The 18,543-nt window shown below is 43.1% G+C and overlaps 1 protein-coding gene and 1 long non-coding RNA gene across 4 annotated transcripts in view; both read left to right on the forward strand.

The window, feature by feature from the left end:
- The window catches only part of LOC115167621 (low-density lipoprotein receptor-related protein 4), a 233,644-nt gene that overhangs the window by 199,633 nt on the left and 15,468 nt on the right, over positions 1-18,543 (forward strand). The window contains exons 31-38 of one of the 3 annotated variants that reach the window (XM_029722212.1): positions 5,002-5,110; positions 5,369-5,561; positions 11,963-12,076; positions 12,209-12,320; positions 12,506-12,570; positions 16,163-16,250; positions 17,767-17,908; positions 18,415-18,477. In XM_029722212.1, coding sequence (XP_029578072.1) covers positions 5,002-5,110; positions 5,369-5,561; positions 11,963-12,076; positions 12,209-12,320; positions 12,506-12,570; positions 16,163-16,250; positions 17,767-17,908; positions 18,415-18,456 — 865 coding nt within the window. In that variant the 3' untranslated portion in view covers positions 18,457-18,477. The remainder of the gene's footprint in view (positions 1-5,001; positions 5,111-5,368; positions 5,562-11,962; positions 12,077-12,208; positions 12,321-12,505; positions 12,571-16,162; positions 16,251-17,766; positions 17,909-18,414; positions 18,478-18,543) is intronic. The other 2 variants (XM_029722210.1, XM_029722211.1) reach the window with 2 other exon arrangements.
- Positions 1,367-4,205, forward strand: LOC115167622 (uncharacterized). The gene is made up of 2 exons (XR_003870514.1): positions 1,367-2,269; positions 2,433-4,205. It is a non-coding gene; the product is annotated as an uncharacterized LOC115167622 (long non-coding RNA).

Here is an 18,543-nt window from a genome sequence, read left to right on the forward strand (position 1 = left end):
GAGTGGAAGGGAGGGATAGAGGGAGGGAATGACAGACAGATACAGGAGAGAGAGGGAATGGTAGGGAGGGAGGGAGCGCAGGTTAGTGTTTTTCATAATAAATCTTGTTCTGGAGGCAGCCTTGCAGAGTGGTCACTAGCTGGCACAGCCACAAAGTCATATAATCTGCCCAGCCTTAACTCTAACCTTAACCACACTACTAACCCTAATGCCTAACCCTTCAATTAAATTAACTTTCAATTAATAATTTTTACAATATAGCCAAATTTGACTTTGCAGCTGGCCCATCTAGCAGAAATTGCTCAGTTCTGCCTCCAGGACAAGACTCATCCCATTAAATGTCAACCTACAGAGGGAGCGGGAGGGAGAGTGTGACAGACAGGGAAAGAAAGACTGAAAATATTAGGAACTAACAGCATGCAAAGCAGATCTCAGTCGAGAAAATCGAATTATTTTCTGCATAACATTCTGTTTTGTGTACAGGGTTCCCACGGGTCCTTGAAATCCTTGAAAGTTTGTGGATTTGAGAAAAAAAATCAAGGTTATTGAAAGTGCTTGAATTGATATAATTAGTGAATGACTAGAAATTTAAGGTATTTAGATTTTTTTGTTTAACTTAACGTCAGTAATAGGCTTGCGTTCAACTGTCTGCATGTGTCTCCCGCTGTCTGTTCATCTTTGTTTCACGCGCAACCTGCCTCGAGAATGTGCGACGGTCACGTGCGTGCATGAGTGATTGAAGTTGAATGATCCAGGTTAAACAGCGTCAAGCAAGCGAGAAACCTAACAGGCTGACCACACTGCTCGCATCGCGTGCCCAAGCGTTGCAAAATAAATGTAGAAATCTATGTTATTCAATTATTGCACCCACAATGCTCGCACACGCCAATGAGCGTCTACGTTGCCAAGGGCTAAAATAGAAATCAGTTCTATTTCTGACGCATATCGCGCTGCAAGTCCTGCCTCTCCCATCTCCTCATTGGTTCATAGAAGCAGGTACCCAAGTGCCATCTCCTCATTGGTTATACCCACATGGGTGACTGAAAGACAAACGAGGTCAGTGGCGGTAATGCACCTAATTTATGAAAGTTACCAATCGCAATATAAAGCCTGGAAGGAAGAGAGATGACTAGAAACTATTTATTTGTGGATTAATTGGCGGAGTAGAGGACCTTGTGCATTTCAGGTAAAATAACAACTCAATGTTTATATCCCAGGACAAATTAGCTAGCAACAGCAAGCTAGCTAAATAGGACAAATTAGCTAGCAAGTGCAAGCTAACTAGCTAAATTGCCATAAATGTTTAATGCTTTTCGACCTGTCCCCAAATTAATATAATTGGTTCAGAGTTTGTTTTCATGTTTTAACCTGCGTGGCGTGATCGCGTTTGGTGTGGGGGGACAAAATAAATGTATGCACGATCGCGCACGCGTGCAGCCAGTTTGGCTTCTGTGTAACGTTAAACGAACCTTCAGCTATGCCTGGAAAATGTAAATTACAGGACTCGTGGCTCATCAAAGACATTTACAAAGACTGGCTTGTTAAAGATCAGTGGGACATCCATATGGCCCGATGCAGAGCCTGCAGCAAATCAATTTAAGTTCACGCCATGGGCGAAGCAGCTGTCACGTGCCATGCTGCTGGAGCATCACACAGGACGGCCATCCGCAAGTTAAAAGCAGGTAGGTCCTACCCCTGGTAACATGTAGAAAGGAATACAACAACCATACTTAGTTATTAACGTTAATTAGTTAGCTAGATTATTCCGTCTCTTCATGGTTGTGTAAATTAACTTCAACGTTACAGAATTATTTGGTCAAATTAACGTTTTCTATGTTGTTGTTAGTTAACGTTATCTAGATGTCTCAGTCAGTTCTCCCACAGAATCACACCTGTCAAAAGTTAGCTAATTTGTTAACGTTACGTTAGCCAACTTGCGGCAAGCAGAGCTGGACAGTGAACATTTAAAATAAATGCCGTTAGCTAAAGGTTTACATTTAGTTAAAGGACGTTCACTAGAGTTGTTAGTGACAACGTTTCATGACTAATGCTAGCTAACGTTAGCCAGCTAGCTAGTCATTCATCAGACTTAGACACTTATTTTCTTACAGCTCCCACTCTATTGAACTATGTGGAAAACTCATCATCTACATCACCACCTAGACAATCTTCTACATTTACTTCCACAGTCACCACCTCCATCATAACTGGCGTTCCCAAAGAGGACACATTGTGGGCTGAGACATTGTGCTGTCTGAATATGATGGGGGTGAGTGGCATGGTTTATAAACCTGTAACATTAAATTATTTTTAGGAACATGTTATGTTTGTTTTCATATTTCAAATTCTCTCTCTGTGACACACAAAGGTTCACACACAGGCTAGAAACAGACATAAGTGTTTGGTTTCAATCTTCTTTTTTTTACTCTTAGGTGTGCTGTTCTCAGCGATGTTCCCAGACAGTGCAATAGCCAAGACCTTCGCATGCAGGGCAACAAAGGCCAGCTATGTGTGCATAGCTTGGCTCCTCATTTCAAGCACTTGTTGTCTAAAAAACTGTCTATGTACTTCTCTTTGATGAGCCTTAACAGAAAAACTCAGTCAAAGCAGTGTGACTTTCACGTCCGTTTATGGGATGAGGACAAAGTTGTGACGAGAGTTTATGATTCTAAATTTATGGGACATGCGACTGCGTTGGACCTTAAAGCATCGAAGATCTACCAAGGAAAACATGGTTCAGATCTCCTGGATGGACCAAATGTAAATCGGTCATTTTACTCAAAGATTGAGAAGACCCTCCTAGATTTTAATGTACACCTTATAAACATTGGCAGTTGCCGTCTCCATATTGTACATGGAGCATTTCAGAAGGGAGTGGAAGAAACAGAGTGGAAAGTCGACAGTGTACTGCATGCTATGTACCAACTTCTGAAGGGTACTCCAGCCCGCAGGGAGGACTACTTTAACATCATTGGATCATCAGTTCCCCCAATGCACCCGTGCTTGAAAGAGCTTTAAAGATTTTACCCCATATGGCAACATATGTGAAGGCTTTAGAGAAGAATGTCCAAATCCAGGTGCAAAGTCCTTTGAGGTGATTCAGGAAGCCGTTAAGGACCCTTTCATGACAGCAAAACTTAATTTGATCTTGTCAGTGAGCAAAGAAGTGACACCATTCCTCACACGCTTCCAGACCGATAAGCCCATGATGCCATTTCTCTCTGTAGACTTGTTCTAGCTGCTTAAGAGCTTGATGAGCAGATTAATTAAGCCAGACCTCATGAAAGAAGCAAAGACCCCCAAAAAACGTCTTGATGTCGAGGTGAGCCAGTCATCCAATCACATCCTCACAGGTCGACATGGGCTTTGTTACTCAAAGAATTTGAGAGACTTGTCCGCTGGGAAGAAAATTGGACAGAAAACATTGATGGACTTCAAAATCACTTGCAAGAAGTGTATGCTCACAACTGTTAACAAATTCATTGAGAAATCTCCATTGAAGTACTCTCTGGTCTCACATCTTTCTTTCTTGGATCCAAGGGAAATGGAAAGATGCTGTGTTCATCAAAATTGAGGAAGGCCCTGACCTACCTTGTAAATAGTCATCGGGTGAAGGAAGAAGATTGTGATGACATCATTTGACAATACTCACATTTTATTTATTACATTGTCCAGGCCAACACTCAGAGTTTGAACTTTGATCCTGTCCAAGACAGCGTGGACACATTTTTACGAGTATTTGTCAAAGGACAAAGAGCTCAGAAATCAAGGACACTTTGCTGCCAACTCCTCTTACTGTCTTACTCTCACCTTGCATCTGCAAGGCAGAGGTATGTGACACATCAAGAAGAACAGACAGAGAAGAATGGATGAGTAAAAAAACAGAAAGAGAAAAGACCTTATAGATGAACTTAAAGGGAAGAAAAGAAGACATAAATGCTCCCGAGACCTCAGCAGACAAATTTGCACTCAAAGCGGAGAGCACCGGAAACCTCACTCTTATTGCCAAGTCGTATAGCCTGAGAAAGGGTGCTAAAGACAAAAAAGCACAAATAGCTGAAATAGAAACACTACTCAACGAAAAAGTGAATGTCCTGAAAAGCAAATGAAGGGGTATAGCAGCAAAAAGTAAGGGTTTGGCACTGTTTTAACAGTTTGAGCAGGAGCAAAACACTACTTGATGAGTAAGTGATAAAAAAAAAAAAGCAAATTAACAAAAAAGGCTACCAACCCCAGAACACAATGTTCTGGGAAATGTTTTTTTGGGGGGAAAGGTTTTATTTATTATTTATTTATTCATTTTTTATCTAATCTTTTATTGTTGCAAAACATTTTATTTATGGTCATGTATTTTTGTTTACTTAAAAAAAAAGCTAATGTTTTTGCTCTGCGACATGTTTTGTGTTGTTAAGCTGGTGCTCATGAAATAAACGAGGAGTTACTTAGCTCTTCAACTTCTAAATAAGTCTCTGTCTCTATCGCTCAACTTACACAATATATTGTTTTGCTGTGCTGTGTTAGAGAAGGCAAGAGACCACATAGTCTGCCATCACTGTAACACAGCACAATTGAGGTGTTCACACATTCAAGCCTCTCTCTCTTTTTAATTGTTGTCTGTGAGCTTATGCAAAGCCTACTAGCTCTCATTATAAAAATTCTCAGTGTTGTAACAGTAATTAACCTTGTTCTGTGTCTCAAACTATGTCATGTTGGGTCCTTGAATTTGAGGGAATTGGGCCTGGAAAGTCCTTGAAACGTCCGTGAATTTGATGTTTAAGAAGGTGTGGGAATCCTGTGTGTAGTAAATCATAGTACAGTACAGGAGTTTTCTGGCCTCTTGATAGATAGCTTTGATGTCAGTTCCTGTTAAATCCCTCTCATCTCTGTCTAACATATCTGTAAAGTATTTTGCCTAGTATGTATTTTGCCTAGTATGTATTTTGCCTAGTATGTATATGTACTATGAATGTGTGTGTTTAACTCCTCCGTGTGTGTGTGTAGGATCTTCTGGGTGGATGCTCACCTGGACCGCATTGAGAGTTCCGACCTAAACGGAAAGCTCCGTCAAATCCTCGTCAGCCCTGTGTCCCACCCCTTCGCCCTCACACAGGTACCCCCCCAGCTGTCAATCAACCACCTGACCCCTCCCCCTGGCTGCCACATCCACTCACTTGCTCTCTCACTCCTCCGCCACTCAATTGTTTGTTCACTGCCTCACTTGCTCTCCCTCCTGCTCCACTCATACTGAACCATAAAACTGAACCATTCTACTTCCCTCCATCTCTGACCTTCATTTTCTTCCTCCCTCTCTCTCTTCCTCGTCTGTGTTTCTTTCTCTCCTCTCTTTTTCTCTACCTTATTCCCCCAGTTGAAGCCGGTGTCCTCCCCTCTAACCCCTTTCTCCCGACTCTCGCAGCAAGACCGTTGGATCTACTGGACGGATTGGCAGACTAAGTCCATTCAGCGTGTGGACAAACACACTGGCCGCAGCAAGGAGACGGTGCTGGCCAACGTGGAGGGCCTCATGGACATCATCATAGTCTCGCCACAGAGGCAGAGTGGTAAGGGAGCAGGGAGATATTGCCCCTAGATGCTGATCTTGAGTCATTTTAGCATTTTCCCGACTAACGGTTAAGGTTAGGATTGGGGAGGGGAAGCTGATCCTAGACCTGTACCGAAGGGGAAACTTCACCCTTGAGCGAGCGGTAAGTTGCCCCTAACTACTGATACCGGTTTAAGTATTAGTTCATCTTTTTATGGCGTAGGCTAGAATTGAGGGTAATCTGATCCAAGATGATTAGAATCAGATTCTACCTTCAACCCCCATTGTAGTGTCGCCACAGTGACTGAGTGGTAGCGAGGCATTTCGGGGATGTTTTTTTATTTACATTTTTCAAGCTTTCAACTTATACTGTTGGTCACATTCAAGGATGGATATTTACAGTGTGTTATGTAATACATACCTTGTTTAGAGCTGAGGTAAAAAATATTTTTTACTCAACAACAGTAAAAGTGTTCAACATTGTATTGTGAATCTCTACAAGCTCTTCTTCATCTGTTGAGTACACCTGCTATAAAATGGCCGTTAAGCTTAAGGGAAATCCATCCCGTCAATTACGGTAAAAAAATACAAAATGACATACCATTCAAAAGCAATTGTCTTTTTGGAAATCAACCTCATATCTTACTGCTGGCAATGTCCTAAGCATGCCCCACATAGCTGTCTTAAGATGAATACACTAGATGTGAGTCGCTCTTGATAGGACTGTCTGTTAAATCTGGATAATAACATTGCTAAATTACTGAAATGTAAAATGTACACCACGGTAATCATAATGCAATGCATTTCTTTCTCAATTCATTACCTTGCATGTATCCTCCAGTATGTACCATTGCTATATCTGACTCGTTTGCTATGAGCAAATTGAATGGGAAAATAAGTTGGACGTTTCCTCGCTTCTCTATGTGTTATTTAAAAAATAACACCCCAATCGCTAGGGTCATTTTAAGATGTCAGGTGTCCAAATATGTACAGTTTTGACGCTGAGCTCATTGCCCAACCAGACGCATCTGGTTTCAGGTGGCCGGGAGACCTCGTGTTTTTCAGCTGCTATTTAGCGAACGAACTGGGAATCAGACAGGAAATCTAATTGCGTTAGTGGAAAGGTAGCAACATTAGTTTGCTTCTCATATGTATATTATTCCTGTATGTTGAAAAATGGAGCCGTTGCACAAACCCTGCAGTTTTCAAATGGCTGTGTTCCTAGGGGAATTTATGCATGTTTCTAGCGCCACCATTAGGTAAAACATCTGACTTTTTTTATTTTTATCCTTTTGGAACAGTAATTAGTGGTATATTTTGTTTAAAACCTAGACTTTCAAAACTGACAATTTTACTTCCTCTTAAATGGAGTGCTTCTAATCTCAGCTTGTTACCTGTATAAAAGACACCTGTCCACAGAAGCAATCAATCAATCAGATTCCAAACTCTCCACCATGGCCAAGACCAAAGAGCTCTCCAAGGATGTCAGGGACAAGATTGTAGACCTACACAAGGCTGGAATGGGCTACAAGACCATCGCCAAGCAGCTTGGTGAGAAGGTGACAACATTTGGTGCGATTATTCGCAAATGGAAGAAACACAAAAGAACTGTCAATCTCCCCCGGCCTGGGGCTCCATGCAAGATCTCACCTCGTGGAGTTGCAATGATCATGAGAACGGTGAGGAATCAGCCCAGAACTACACGGGAGGATCTTGTCAATGATCTCAAGGCAGCTGGGACCATAGTCACCAAGAAAACAATTGGTAACACACTACGCCGTGAAGGACTGAAATCCTGTAGCGCCTGCAAGGTCCCCCTGCTCAAGAAAGCACATATACATGCCCGTCTGAAGTTTGCCAATGAACATCTGAATGATTCAGAGAACAACTGGGTGAAAGTGTGGTGGTCAGATGAGACCAAAATGGAGCTCTTTGGCATCAACTCAACTCGCCATGTTTGGAGGAGGAGGAATGCTGCCTATGACCCCAAGAACACCATCCCCACCATCAAACATGGAGGTGGAAACATTATGCTTTGGGGGTGTTTTTCTGCTAAGGGGACAGGACAACTTCACCGCATCAAAGGGACGATGGACGGGGCCATGTACCGTCAAATCTTGGGTGAGAACCTCCTTCCCTCAGCCAGGGCATTGAAAATGGGTCGTGGATGGGTATTCCAGCATGACAATGACCCAAAACACACGGCCAAGGCAACAAAGGAGTGGCTCAAGAAGAAGCACATTAAGGTCCTGGAGTGGCCTAGCCAGTCTCCAGACCTTAATCCCATAGAACATCTGTGGAGGGAGCTGAAGGTTCGAGTTGCCAAACGTCAGCCTCGAAACCTTAATGACTTGGAGAAGATCTGCAAAGAGGAGTGGGACAAAATCCCTCCTGAGATGTGTGCAAACCTGGTGGCCAACTACAAGAAACGTCTGACCTCTGATTGCCAACAAGGGTTTTGCCACCAAGTACTAAGTCATGTGTTGCAGACGGGTCAAATACTTATTTCCTACATTATAATGCTAATCATTTTATAGAATTTTTGAAATGTTTTTTTCTGGATATTGTTGTTGTTATTCTGTCTCTCACTGTTCAAATAAACCTACCATTAAAATTATGGACTGATAATTTCTTTGTCAGTGGGCAAACGTACAAAATCAGCAGGAGATCAAATACTTTTTTCCCTCACTGTATCCTGAGGCCACATGTAGTTGCTTAGGAAAAACACTATACCACTGCTACGTGCCTTTTCGAGATGCTTACAAGGCCCTCCCCACCCTCCCGTCAGCAAATCAGATCACGACTCCATTTTGCTCCTCCCTTCCTATTGAAAATAATAATCAGGAAGTGTATAGGGGATGTCACCCACGGTGACTATTAAAACATACCCAAACCAGAAAACGTGGAATGATGGCAGCATTTGCGTAAAACTGAAAGCGCGAACCTCCGCATTTAACCATGGCAAGAATACTGGGAATAGCGTTGAATACAAACAGTGTAGTTTTTCCCTCCGTAAGGCAATCAAACAGGCAAAATGTCAGTGCAGAGACAAAGTGAAGTCGCAATTCAACGGCTCAGACACGAGACGTATGTGGCAGGGTCGACAGACAATCACGGATTACAAAGGGAAACCAGCCAGGTCGGGGACACCGTCTTGCTCCCAGACAAGCTGAACATCATCCTCAAGCGCCCGCTTTGAGGATAACACAGTGCCACCAACGCAGGCAGCTCCCAAGGACTGTGGGCTCTTGTTCTCCGTGGCTAACTTGAGTAAGACATTTAAGAGTGTTAACCCTCTGCCGGCATCCCTAGCCACACCCTCAGAGCGTGCGCAGACCAGCTGGCTGGAGTATTTACGGACATATTCAATCTCTCCCTATCCCAGTCTGCTTTCCCCATTTGCTTCAAGATGTTCACCATTGTTCCTGTACCCAAGAAAGCACAGGTAACTGAACTAAATTACTATCGCCCCATAGCATTCTGTCGTAATGAAGTGCTTTGAGAGTCTAGTTAAGGATCACCTCACCTCTACCTTACCTGACATCATAGACCCACTTCAATTTGCTTACCGCCCCAATAGATCCACAGACTAGGCAATCACCATCACACTGCCCTATCCCATCTGGACAAGAGGAAAACCTACATCAGAATGCTGTTCATTGACTATAGCTCAGCCTTCAACACCATAGTAACCTCCAAGCTCATCATTAAGCTCAGGGCCCTGGATCTGAACCCTGCCCTGTGTGACTGGGTCCTGGATTTCCTTATGGGCCGCCCCCAGGTGGTGAAGGTAGGAAACAACACCTCCACTTTACTGATCCTTAACACAGGGGCCCCACAAGGGTGCGTGCTCAGCCCCCTCCTGTACTCCTTGTTCACCCATGACTGCGTGGCCACGCACGCCTCCAAGTCAATCATCAAGTTTGCAGACGACACAACAGTAGTAGGCCAGATTACTAACAATGATGAGACAGTGTACAGGGAGGAGGTGAGGGCCCTGGTGGAGCGTTGCCAGGGAAATATCCTCTCCCTCAACAAAACAGAAGAGCTGATCATGGACTTCAGGAAACAGCAGAGGGAGCACGTCCCTATCCACATCGATGGGACCACAGTGGAGACAATCTGAAATGGTCCACCCAAACAGAGAGTGTGGTGAAGAAGGCGCAACAGCGCCTCTTCAACTTCAGGAGGCTGAAGAAATTTGGCTTGGCCCCTAAGACCCTCAAACTTTTACAGATGCACAATTGAGATTATCCTGTCGGGTTGTATCACCGCCTAGTACAGCAACTGCACCGCCCACATCCACAGGGCTCTCCAGAGGATGGTGTGGTCTGCCCAACGCATCACCGGGGGCACACTGCCTGCCCTCCAGGACACCTACAGCACCCGATGTCAAAGGAAGGCCAACAAGGACATCAGCAACCCGACCCACTGCCCGTTCAACTCGTTACCATCCAGAACGCGAGGTCAGTACAGGTGCATTAAACCTGGGACCAGGAGACTGAAAATAGCTATCTCAAGGCCATCAGACTGTTAACCTCTCTGGCGCATGTGGGACGAACTCGTCCCACCTACGTAACAGCCACTGAAATCCAGTGGCGCGATTTTTGAATCGTTAGAAATACTATTACTTAAATTTCTCAAACATATGACTATTTTACAGCTATTTAAAGACAAGAATCTCATTAATCTAACCCAACTGTTCAAATTCTAAAAAAATCTTTACAACGAAAGCAAAACAGTAGATTATGTCAGCAGAGTGCCCAGCCAGAAATAATCAGACACCCATTTTTCAAGCTAGCATATCATGTCACATAAACCCAAACCACAGCTAAATGCAGCACTAACCTTTTATGATCTTCATCAGATGACACACCTAGGACATTGTGTTATACAATACATGCATGTCTGTTCAATCAAGTTCATATTTATATAAAAGAAAGCTTTTTACATTAGCATGTGACGTTCAGAACTAGCATAACCCCCGCAAACTTCCGGGGAATTTACTAACAGTTTGCTAAATTACTCACGATAAACGTTCACAAAAAGCATAACAATTATTTTAAGAATTATAGATACATTACTCCTCTATGCACTCGATATGTCCGATTTTAAAATAGCTTTTCGGATGAAGCACATTTTGCAATAATCTAAGTACATAGCCCGGCATCACAGGGCTAGCTATTTAGACACCCACCTAGGTCAGCCTCCACCAAAATCACATTTCCTATAAGAAAAATGTTCTTACCTTGCTTGTTCTTCGTCAGAATACACTGCTAGGACTTCTACTTCAATAACAAATGTAGGTTTGGTCCCAAATAATCCATCGTTATATCCAAACAGCGACGTTTTGTTCGTGAGTTCTAGACACTATCAGAATGCTTCATCACGGTCTCGAGCATGGCGCATTGGCGTGACAAAAAATGTCTAAATATTCCATTACCGTACTTCGAAGCATGTCAACCGCTGTTTAAAACCAATTTTTATGCCATTTATCTCGTAGAAAAGGGATAATATTCCGACCGGGAATATGCATTGAGCCTAAACAGCCGAATTAAATTTCTCCTCGGGAGCGAATCGTGCACGCGCCTCATTCAAAGGTCCTCTGAGCCGCCACTTACCAAAGCCGATAATGTGTTTCAGCCTGAGGCTCCCTCGTCAACCTTCAGGTATTTCCCGGGTTCTGAGAGCCTATCGGAGCCCTGGGAATTGTCACGTTACAGCTAAGATCCTTACTTTTCAATAAACAGATGCAAGACGCACGACTCCTTGTCAGACAGGGTACTTCCTGCTTGAAACCTTGTCAGGTTTTTGCCTGCCATAGGAGTTCTGTTATACTCACAGACACCATTCAAACAGTTTTCGAAAATTCAGAGTGTTTTCTATCCAAACCTGAACAATAATATGCATATTCTAGCTTCTGAGTTGGTGTAGGAGGCAGTTAAAAATGGGCACATATTTTTTCCAAAATTCTCAATACTGCCACCTATCCCAAACAGGTTAAATAGCCATCACTAGCCGGGTACCACCTGGTTACTCAACCCTTCACCTTAGAGGCTGCTGCCCTATATACATAGACATGGAATCACTGGCCACTTTAATAATGTTTACATACTGCTTTACTTATCTCATATGTATATACTATATTATATTCTACTGTATTTAGTCAATGTCACTCCAGTATTGCTCGTCCTGATATTTCTTAGTTCCATTCTTGTACTTTTAGATTTCTGTATTGTTATGAATTGTTAGATACTACTGCACTGTTGGAGCTAGGAACACGAGCATTGCGCTACACCCACAATAACATCTGCTAAATGTGTATGTGACCAATAAAATGTTATTTGATTTTATATGTGCCATTGTGAAAATGCCACAAGAGTTTAACAGGTTAAAGTAAGACTTTTCTTTTCAATGCAGGCACTAACCACTGTGGAGTGAATAATGGAGGATGTACTCATCTCTGCTTCGCTAATACAAACAGCTTTGTCTGTGCCTGCCCTGATGAACCAGACAGCAGGCCCTGCTCCACCAGTGAGTTTGTGTGTGTGTGTATATGTACTTGCATGCGTGTAAGAAACAACTTATTTTGATAAGCAACATTCCACCTTTGTGTGTGATCTGTTTATGTATCTTTAAAACACTAATCATTGTTCCTCTGTTTAGTCTCAGGTTATGTGCCAACCTCACCAGACAGAGAGACCACCAGCACCCCAGCCCCTAACAAGATCCCCAAAGCCCCCACAGACACGCCTCAGCAAGGACCCCCACTGATTAAGTCTGATATTTTACCTCATTGGCCATGACTTGAAGGGATCCTATTGATACATAATGAGTGCTGTCTGCTATGAATATTGACTAAATACCTTGTATCACTATGCTTTACTTTTATATCTTCAGTTTGTGAGAAAGTATAGGCTCAGTTTGATGGTAAATTTGTTTTTTTTACATCCCGTTTTGTAGCTGCACAGACAAGAGCCTGAGTGTGGAGGGCTGCGTTGAGAGCAACGTGGTGACGGCTCCTCACGGTAAGATAAAGATCAGTCAGCTTCATCATTATCATGATTATTACCCTCAGTAGCATCTTCATCACACTTTACATCATCATTACTATCATCATAATAAATGATTCACTTTCAGATGACAGTGTTGATTTTATAGGCTATATCTAATTGTTTAGATGTCATGGCAGTGTAATCCACTCATTGGTTGATGTTGGGGGAAAATGGCGCCGGAGGGGAGGGCTGCCGTTTTTATCGGCTCTTAACCAACCATGATATTTTATTATTTTTTTCGCATTGTTCGTAACTTGTTTTGTACATAATGTTGCTGCTACTGTCTCTTATGACCGAAAAGAGCTTCTGGACATCAGATTACTCACCTCAAATTGGACGAAGAGTTCATTGAGTCGGACGGGAGGGATATGCTTCTACAGACACCCAACCAGGCCTAGATCCCATTGATTTGCTGGAAAAGGAAACAGAGGTTTTGCGGAAAGAGATCAGGGTGCCTTGTGAGGATCACGCGACGAATGGCTAATCTGCCCTTGCCTTCCATCCTGCTAGCTAACGTTCAATCGCTGGAGAATAAATGGGACAAACTGAAAGCACGTATATCCTACCGACAGGACATTAAAAACTGTAATATCTAATGTTTCACCGAGTCGTGGCTGAATGACGACATTAAGAACATACAACTGGCGCATTATACACTCTATCGGCAGGACAGAACAGCAGCCTCTGGTAAGACACAGGGCGGGGGCCTATGCATATTTGTAAACAATAGCTGGTGCACAATATCTAAGGAAGTCTTAAGGTTTTGCTCGCCTAAGGTAGAGTATCTCATAAGCTGTAGACCACACTATCTACCTAGAGAGTTTTCATATGTATTTTTCATAGATGTCTACATACCACCACAGACCGAGGCTGGCACTAAATCCGCACTCAATGAGCTGTATTCATTTTACATTTACATTTTAGTCATTTAGCAGACGCTCTTATCCAGAGCGACTTACAGTAGTGAATGCATACATTTCATACAATTTCATACATTTTTTTCTGTGCTGGCCCCCCGTGGGAATCGAACCCACAACCCTGGTGTTGCAAACACCATGCTCTACCAACTGAGCTACAAGTATTCCTCCATAATCAAACAGGAAAACGCTCATACAGAGGTGGCGCTCCTAGTGGCCGGGGACTTTAATGCAGGGAATCTTAAATCAGTTTTACCTAATTTTTATCAACATGTTAAATGTGCAACCAGAAGAAAAACTATTCTAGACCACCTTTACTCTACAAACAGAGACGCGTACAAAGCTCTCCCTCACCCTCCATTTGGCAACTCTGACCATAACTCTATCCTCCGGATTCCTGCTTACAAGCAAAAATTACAGCATGAAGCACCGGTCAATAAAGAAGTGGTCAGATGAAGTAGATGTTAAACTACAGGACTGTTTTGCTAGCACAGACTGGAATATGTTCTGGGATTCTTCCGATTCCGTTTAGGAGTACACCACAACAGTCATTGGCTTCATCAATAAGTGCATTGAGGACGTGGTCCCCACAGTGACTGTACGTACATACCCCAACCAGAAGCCATCAATTACAGGCAGCATTCGTACTGAGCTAAAGGCTAGAGCTGCCGCTTTCAAGGAGAGGGACTGTAACCCAGAAGCTTATAAGAAATCCCGCTATGCCCTCCGACGAACCATCAAACAGGCAAAGCATCAATACAGGACTAAGATCGAATCCTACTACACCGGCTCCGATGCTCGTCAGATGTGGCAGGGCTTGCAAACTATTACAGACTACAAAGGGAAGCACAGCTGAGAGCTGCCCAGTGACACAAGCCTACCAGACGAGCTAAATAACTTCTATGCTCGCTTTGAGGCAAGTGACACTGAAACATGCATGAGAGCATAAGCTGTTCTGGGCGACTGTTTGATCACGCTCTCCGCAGCCGATGTGAGTAAGACCTTTAAACAGGTTAACATTCACAAGGCCGCTTGGCCAGAAGGATTACTAGAATGTGTGCTTCGAGCAGGCGTTGACCAACTGGCAAGTGTCTTCACTGACATTTTCAACCTCTCCATGTCTGAGTCTGTAATACCAACCTGTTTCAAGCAGACCACCATAGTCCCTGTGCATGAGAACACTAAGGTAATCTGCCTAAATGACTACCAACCCGTAGCACTCACGTCTGTAGCAATGAAATTGCTTTGAAAGGCTGTTCATGGTTCACATCAATACCATTATCCCAGAAACCCTAGACTCACTCCAATTTGCATACCGCACCAACAGATCCACAGATGATGCAATCTCTATTACACTCCACACTGCCCTTTCCCACCTGGACAAAAGGAACACCTATGTGAGAATGCTATTCATTTACTACAGCTCAGCGTTCAACACCATCGTGCCTTCAAAGCTCATTACTAAGATAAGGACCCTGGGACGAGACACCTCCCTCTGCAACTGGATCCTGAACTTCCTGACGGGCCTACCCCAAGTGGTAAGGGTAAGTAACAACACATCTGCCACGCTGATCCACAACATGGGGGCCCCTCAGGGGTGCGTGCCTCGTCCCCTCCTGTACTCCCTGTTCACTCATGACTGCACGGCCAGGCACAACTCCAACACCATCATTACGTTTTCTGATGACACAACAGTGGTAGGCCTGATCACCGACAACAACCTCTCCCTCGACGTGATCAAGACAAAGGAGATGATCGTGGACTACAGGAAAAGGAGGAAGGAGCACGTCCCCATTCTCATCGGCGTGTCTCTAGTGGAGCAGGTTGAGAGCTTTAAGTACCTTGGCGTCCACATCACCAACAAACTAACATGGTCCAAACTCACCAAGACAGTCACAAAGACGGCATGACAAAACCTATTCCCCCTCAGGAGACTGAACATTTTTGCCATGGGTCCTCAGATCCTCAAATGGTTTTAAAGCTGCACCATCGAGAGCGTCCTGACGGATTGTATCACTGCCTCGGCCTCCGACCGCAAGGCACTACAGAGGCTAGTGTGTATGGCCCAGTACATCACTGGGGCCAAGCTTCCTGCCATCCAGGAACTCTATACCAGGCGGTGTCAGAGGAAGTCCCTATAAATTGTCAGACTCCAGCCACCCTAGTCATAGACTGTTCTCTCTGCTACCGCACGGCAAGCGGTACTGGAGCACCAAGTCTAGGTCCAAGAGGCTTCTCAACAGCTTCTACCCTCAAGCCATAAGACTCCTGAACAGTTAATCAAATGGCTACCCAGGCTATTTGCATAGCTTCCCCCCTTCTATGCTGCTGCTACTGTCTGTTATTATCTATACATAGTCACTTTAATAACTCTACCTACATGTACGTACTACCTCAATTACCTTGACCACGGTGCCCCTGCACATTGACTCTGTACCGGTACCCTGTGTATATTGCCCAACTATTGTTATTTACTGCTGCACTTCAATTGTTTGTTATTCTTCTCTTTTTTTGTTGATATTTTCTTAAAATTGCATTGTTGGTTTAAGGGCTTGTAAGTAAGCATTTCACTGTAAGGTCTACACCTGTTGTATTCGGCGCATGTGACATACAATTTGATTTGTTCATCTGCAACGCTTCTTTCACAGGGGAGGGGCTTCATATCAGCTATGTGATTGGAGGAGCATTGACCATTCTGGCCATCCTGATAATCATCACTGCCTTCATTATTTACAGGTAAGACCAAGTCCTCTCTAAATACTAATTTGACATTTACATTTTAGTAATTTATCCGACGCTCTAATCTAGAGCAATTTATTGTTAGTACATTCATCTTAAAGTAGCTAGGTCAGACAACCACATTAGTCCTAGTAAGTAAAATGTTCCTCAATTAAGAAGTCATCAACAAAGTTAATGCTAGTAATAAAAATAATATGTACACTACTGTTCAAAAGTTTGGGATCACTTAGAAATGTCCTTGTTTTTTTTAAGAAAAGCACATTTTTTGTCCATTAAAATCTAATAAAATTGATCAGAAATACAGTGTAGACATTGTTAATGTTGTAAATTAATATTGTAGCTGGAAACTGTGATTTTTTTATGGAATATCTACATAGGCGTACAGAGGCCCATTATCAGCAACCATCACTCCTGTGTTCCAATGGCACGTTGCGTTAGCTAATCCAACTTTATTATTTTAAAAGGCTAATTGATCATTAGAAAACCCTTTTGTAATTATGTTAGCACAGCTGAAAACTGTTGTTCTGATTTAAAGAAGCAATAAAACTGGCCTTTAGACTAGTTGAGTATCTGGATCATCAGCATTTGTGGGAGAGAAACAGACGCCTCACAAGTCCTCAATAGGCAGCTTAATTAAATAGTACACGCCAAACACCAGTCTCAAAGTCAACAGTGAAGAGGCGACTCCGGGATGCTGGCCTTCTAGGCAGAGTTCCTTTGTCCAGTGCCTATCTTCTTTTGCCCATCTTAATCTTTTATTTTTATTGGCCAGTCTGAGATATGGCTTTTTCTTTGCAACTCTGCCTTGAAGGCCAGCATCCCGGAGTCACCTCTTCACTGTTGGCGTTGAGACTGGTGTTTTGCGGGTACTATTTAATGAATCTGCCAGTTGAGGACTTGAGGCGTCTGTTTCTCAAACTAGACACTCTAGTGTACTTGTCCTCTTGCTCAGTTGTGCACTGGGGCCTCCCACTCCTCTTTCTATTCTAGTTAGAGCCAGTTTGCACTGTTCTGTGAAGGGAGTAGTACACAGCATTGTAAGAGATCTTCAGTTTCTTGTACGCCTATGTAGATATTCCATAAAAAATACGCTGTTTCCAGCAACAATAGTCATTTACAACATTAACAATGTCTTCACTGTATTTCTGATCAATTTGATGTTATTTTAATGGCCAAAAAAATGTGCTTTTCTTTCAAAAACAAGGACATTTCTAAGTGACTCCATACTTTTGAACGGTAGTGTATATATATGTCTATTCTCCATCCCTTTATCTGCCCAGATCTGAAATAAGTGATTAGGTGCAAACAAATTTAGCACCAATAGATTTGGCCAGTGTTACTGTCATGTAACTTATCGTTTCATGTCAGTGCAGATAAAGAACACACAGAGAGGAAGCTACATTAGACCTGTGACATTTGTCTGTTGTGGGAGCTAACCTAGATTGCCACCCCATGGACAGTTTTATCCAGTGGACTGTGTGTACAATGTGTTTTCCCATCTTTCTATCCTCAGACACAAAAAGTCCAAGTTTGCTGACCCCGGGGTGAGCAACCTGACTTACAGTAACCCCTCATATAGGACGTCAACGCAAGAGGTCAAGATTGAGACCTCTCAAAAGCCGCCCATTTACAACCAGCTACGATATAAGAAAGAGGTAACTTCCCAGGCCTATTTAGTATTTCAAGAAAATGATGACAGAGTTCTAGTCTAGCTAAGCATTTTTTCATGCGCAAGCATTTGCAGCAGATATTTTTCTGGAGGGTCTATAGCATAAATGTTAAATCACGATTTGATGGTGAAACGGAAATGTATGTTATTCTCATATAATAACATGCATCCTTTGCACTGGTGCAAACGTTTACTGAATCTGGGCCTTATCTCTCACTTCAGACTTTGATGAGAATAAGAAAGTACCTAATGTTTTAATAGAGTAATGGATACATTTGATGTGAATCCATTGGGTTTCTGTATGCCTATTATGACCGGGTTTCAAAAGGTATGGCCAGGAGTAACCATTGAGACAAATACTAGTTTATCTCCTATGCTGTAGATAGATTGCTTTACAGTAGTTTTATTATAACCAAACATGAAGAGGCACAAGTGGTGACCGACCCGTCCACTCATCTCTCTTTTCTTCTCTTCCCCTCTCCTTCACTGCAGCTCTCTCATCCTTACAACAGCCTCTCTCCTTTATTCTTTTGACCTGTTTTGTCCTGCGCAGAGGTAGTCACACACCATGGGGGAATCCCTCCAATCAATCAACCTATGACTCTCTCTTTCACTCCTCCT

This window comes from Salmo trutta, chromosome 29 (genome assembly GCF_901001165.1).
Source record: "Salmo trutta chromosome 29, fSalTru1.1, whole genome shotgun sequence".
NCBI classification, from domain to species: Eukaryota; Metazoa; Chordata; class Actinopteri; order Salmoniformes; family Salmonidae; genus Salmo; species Salmo trutta.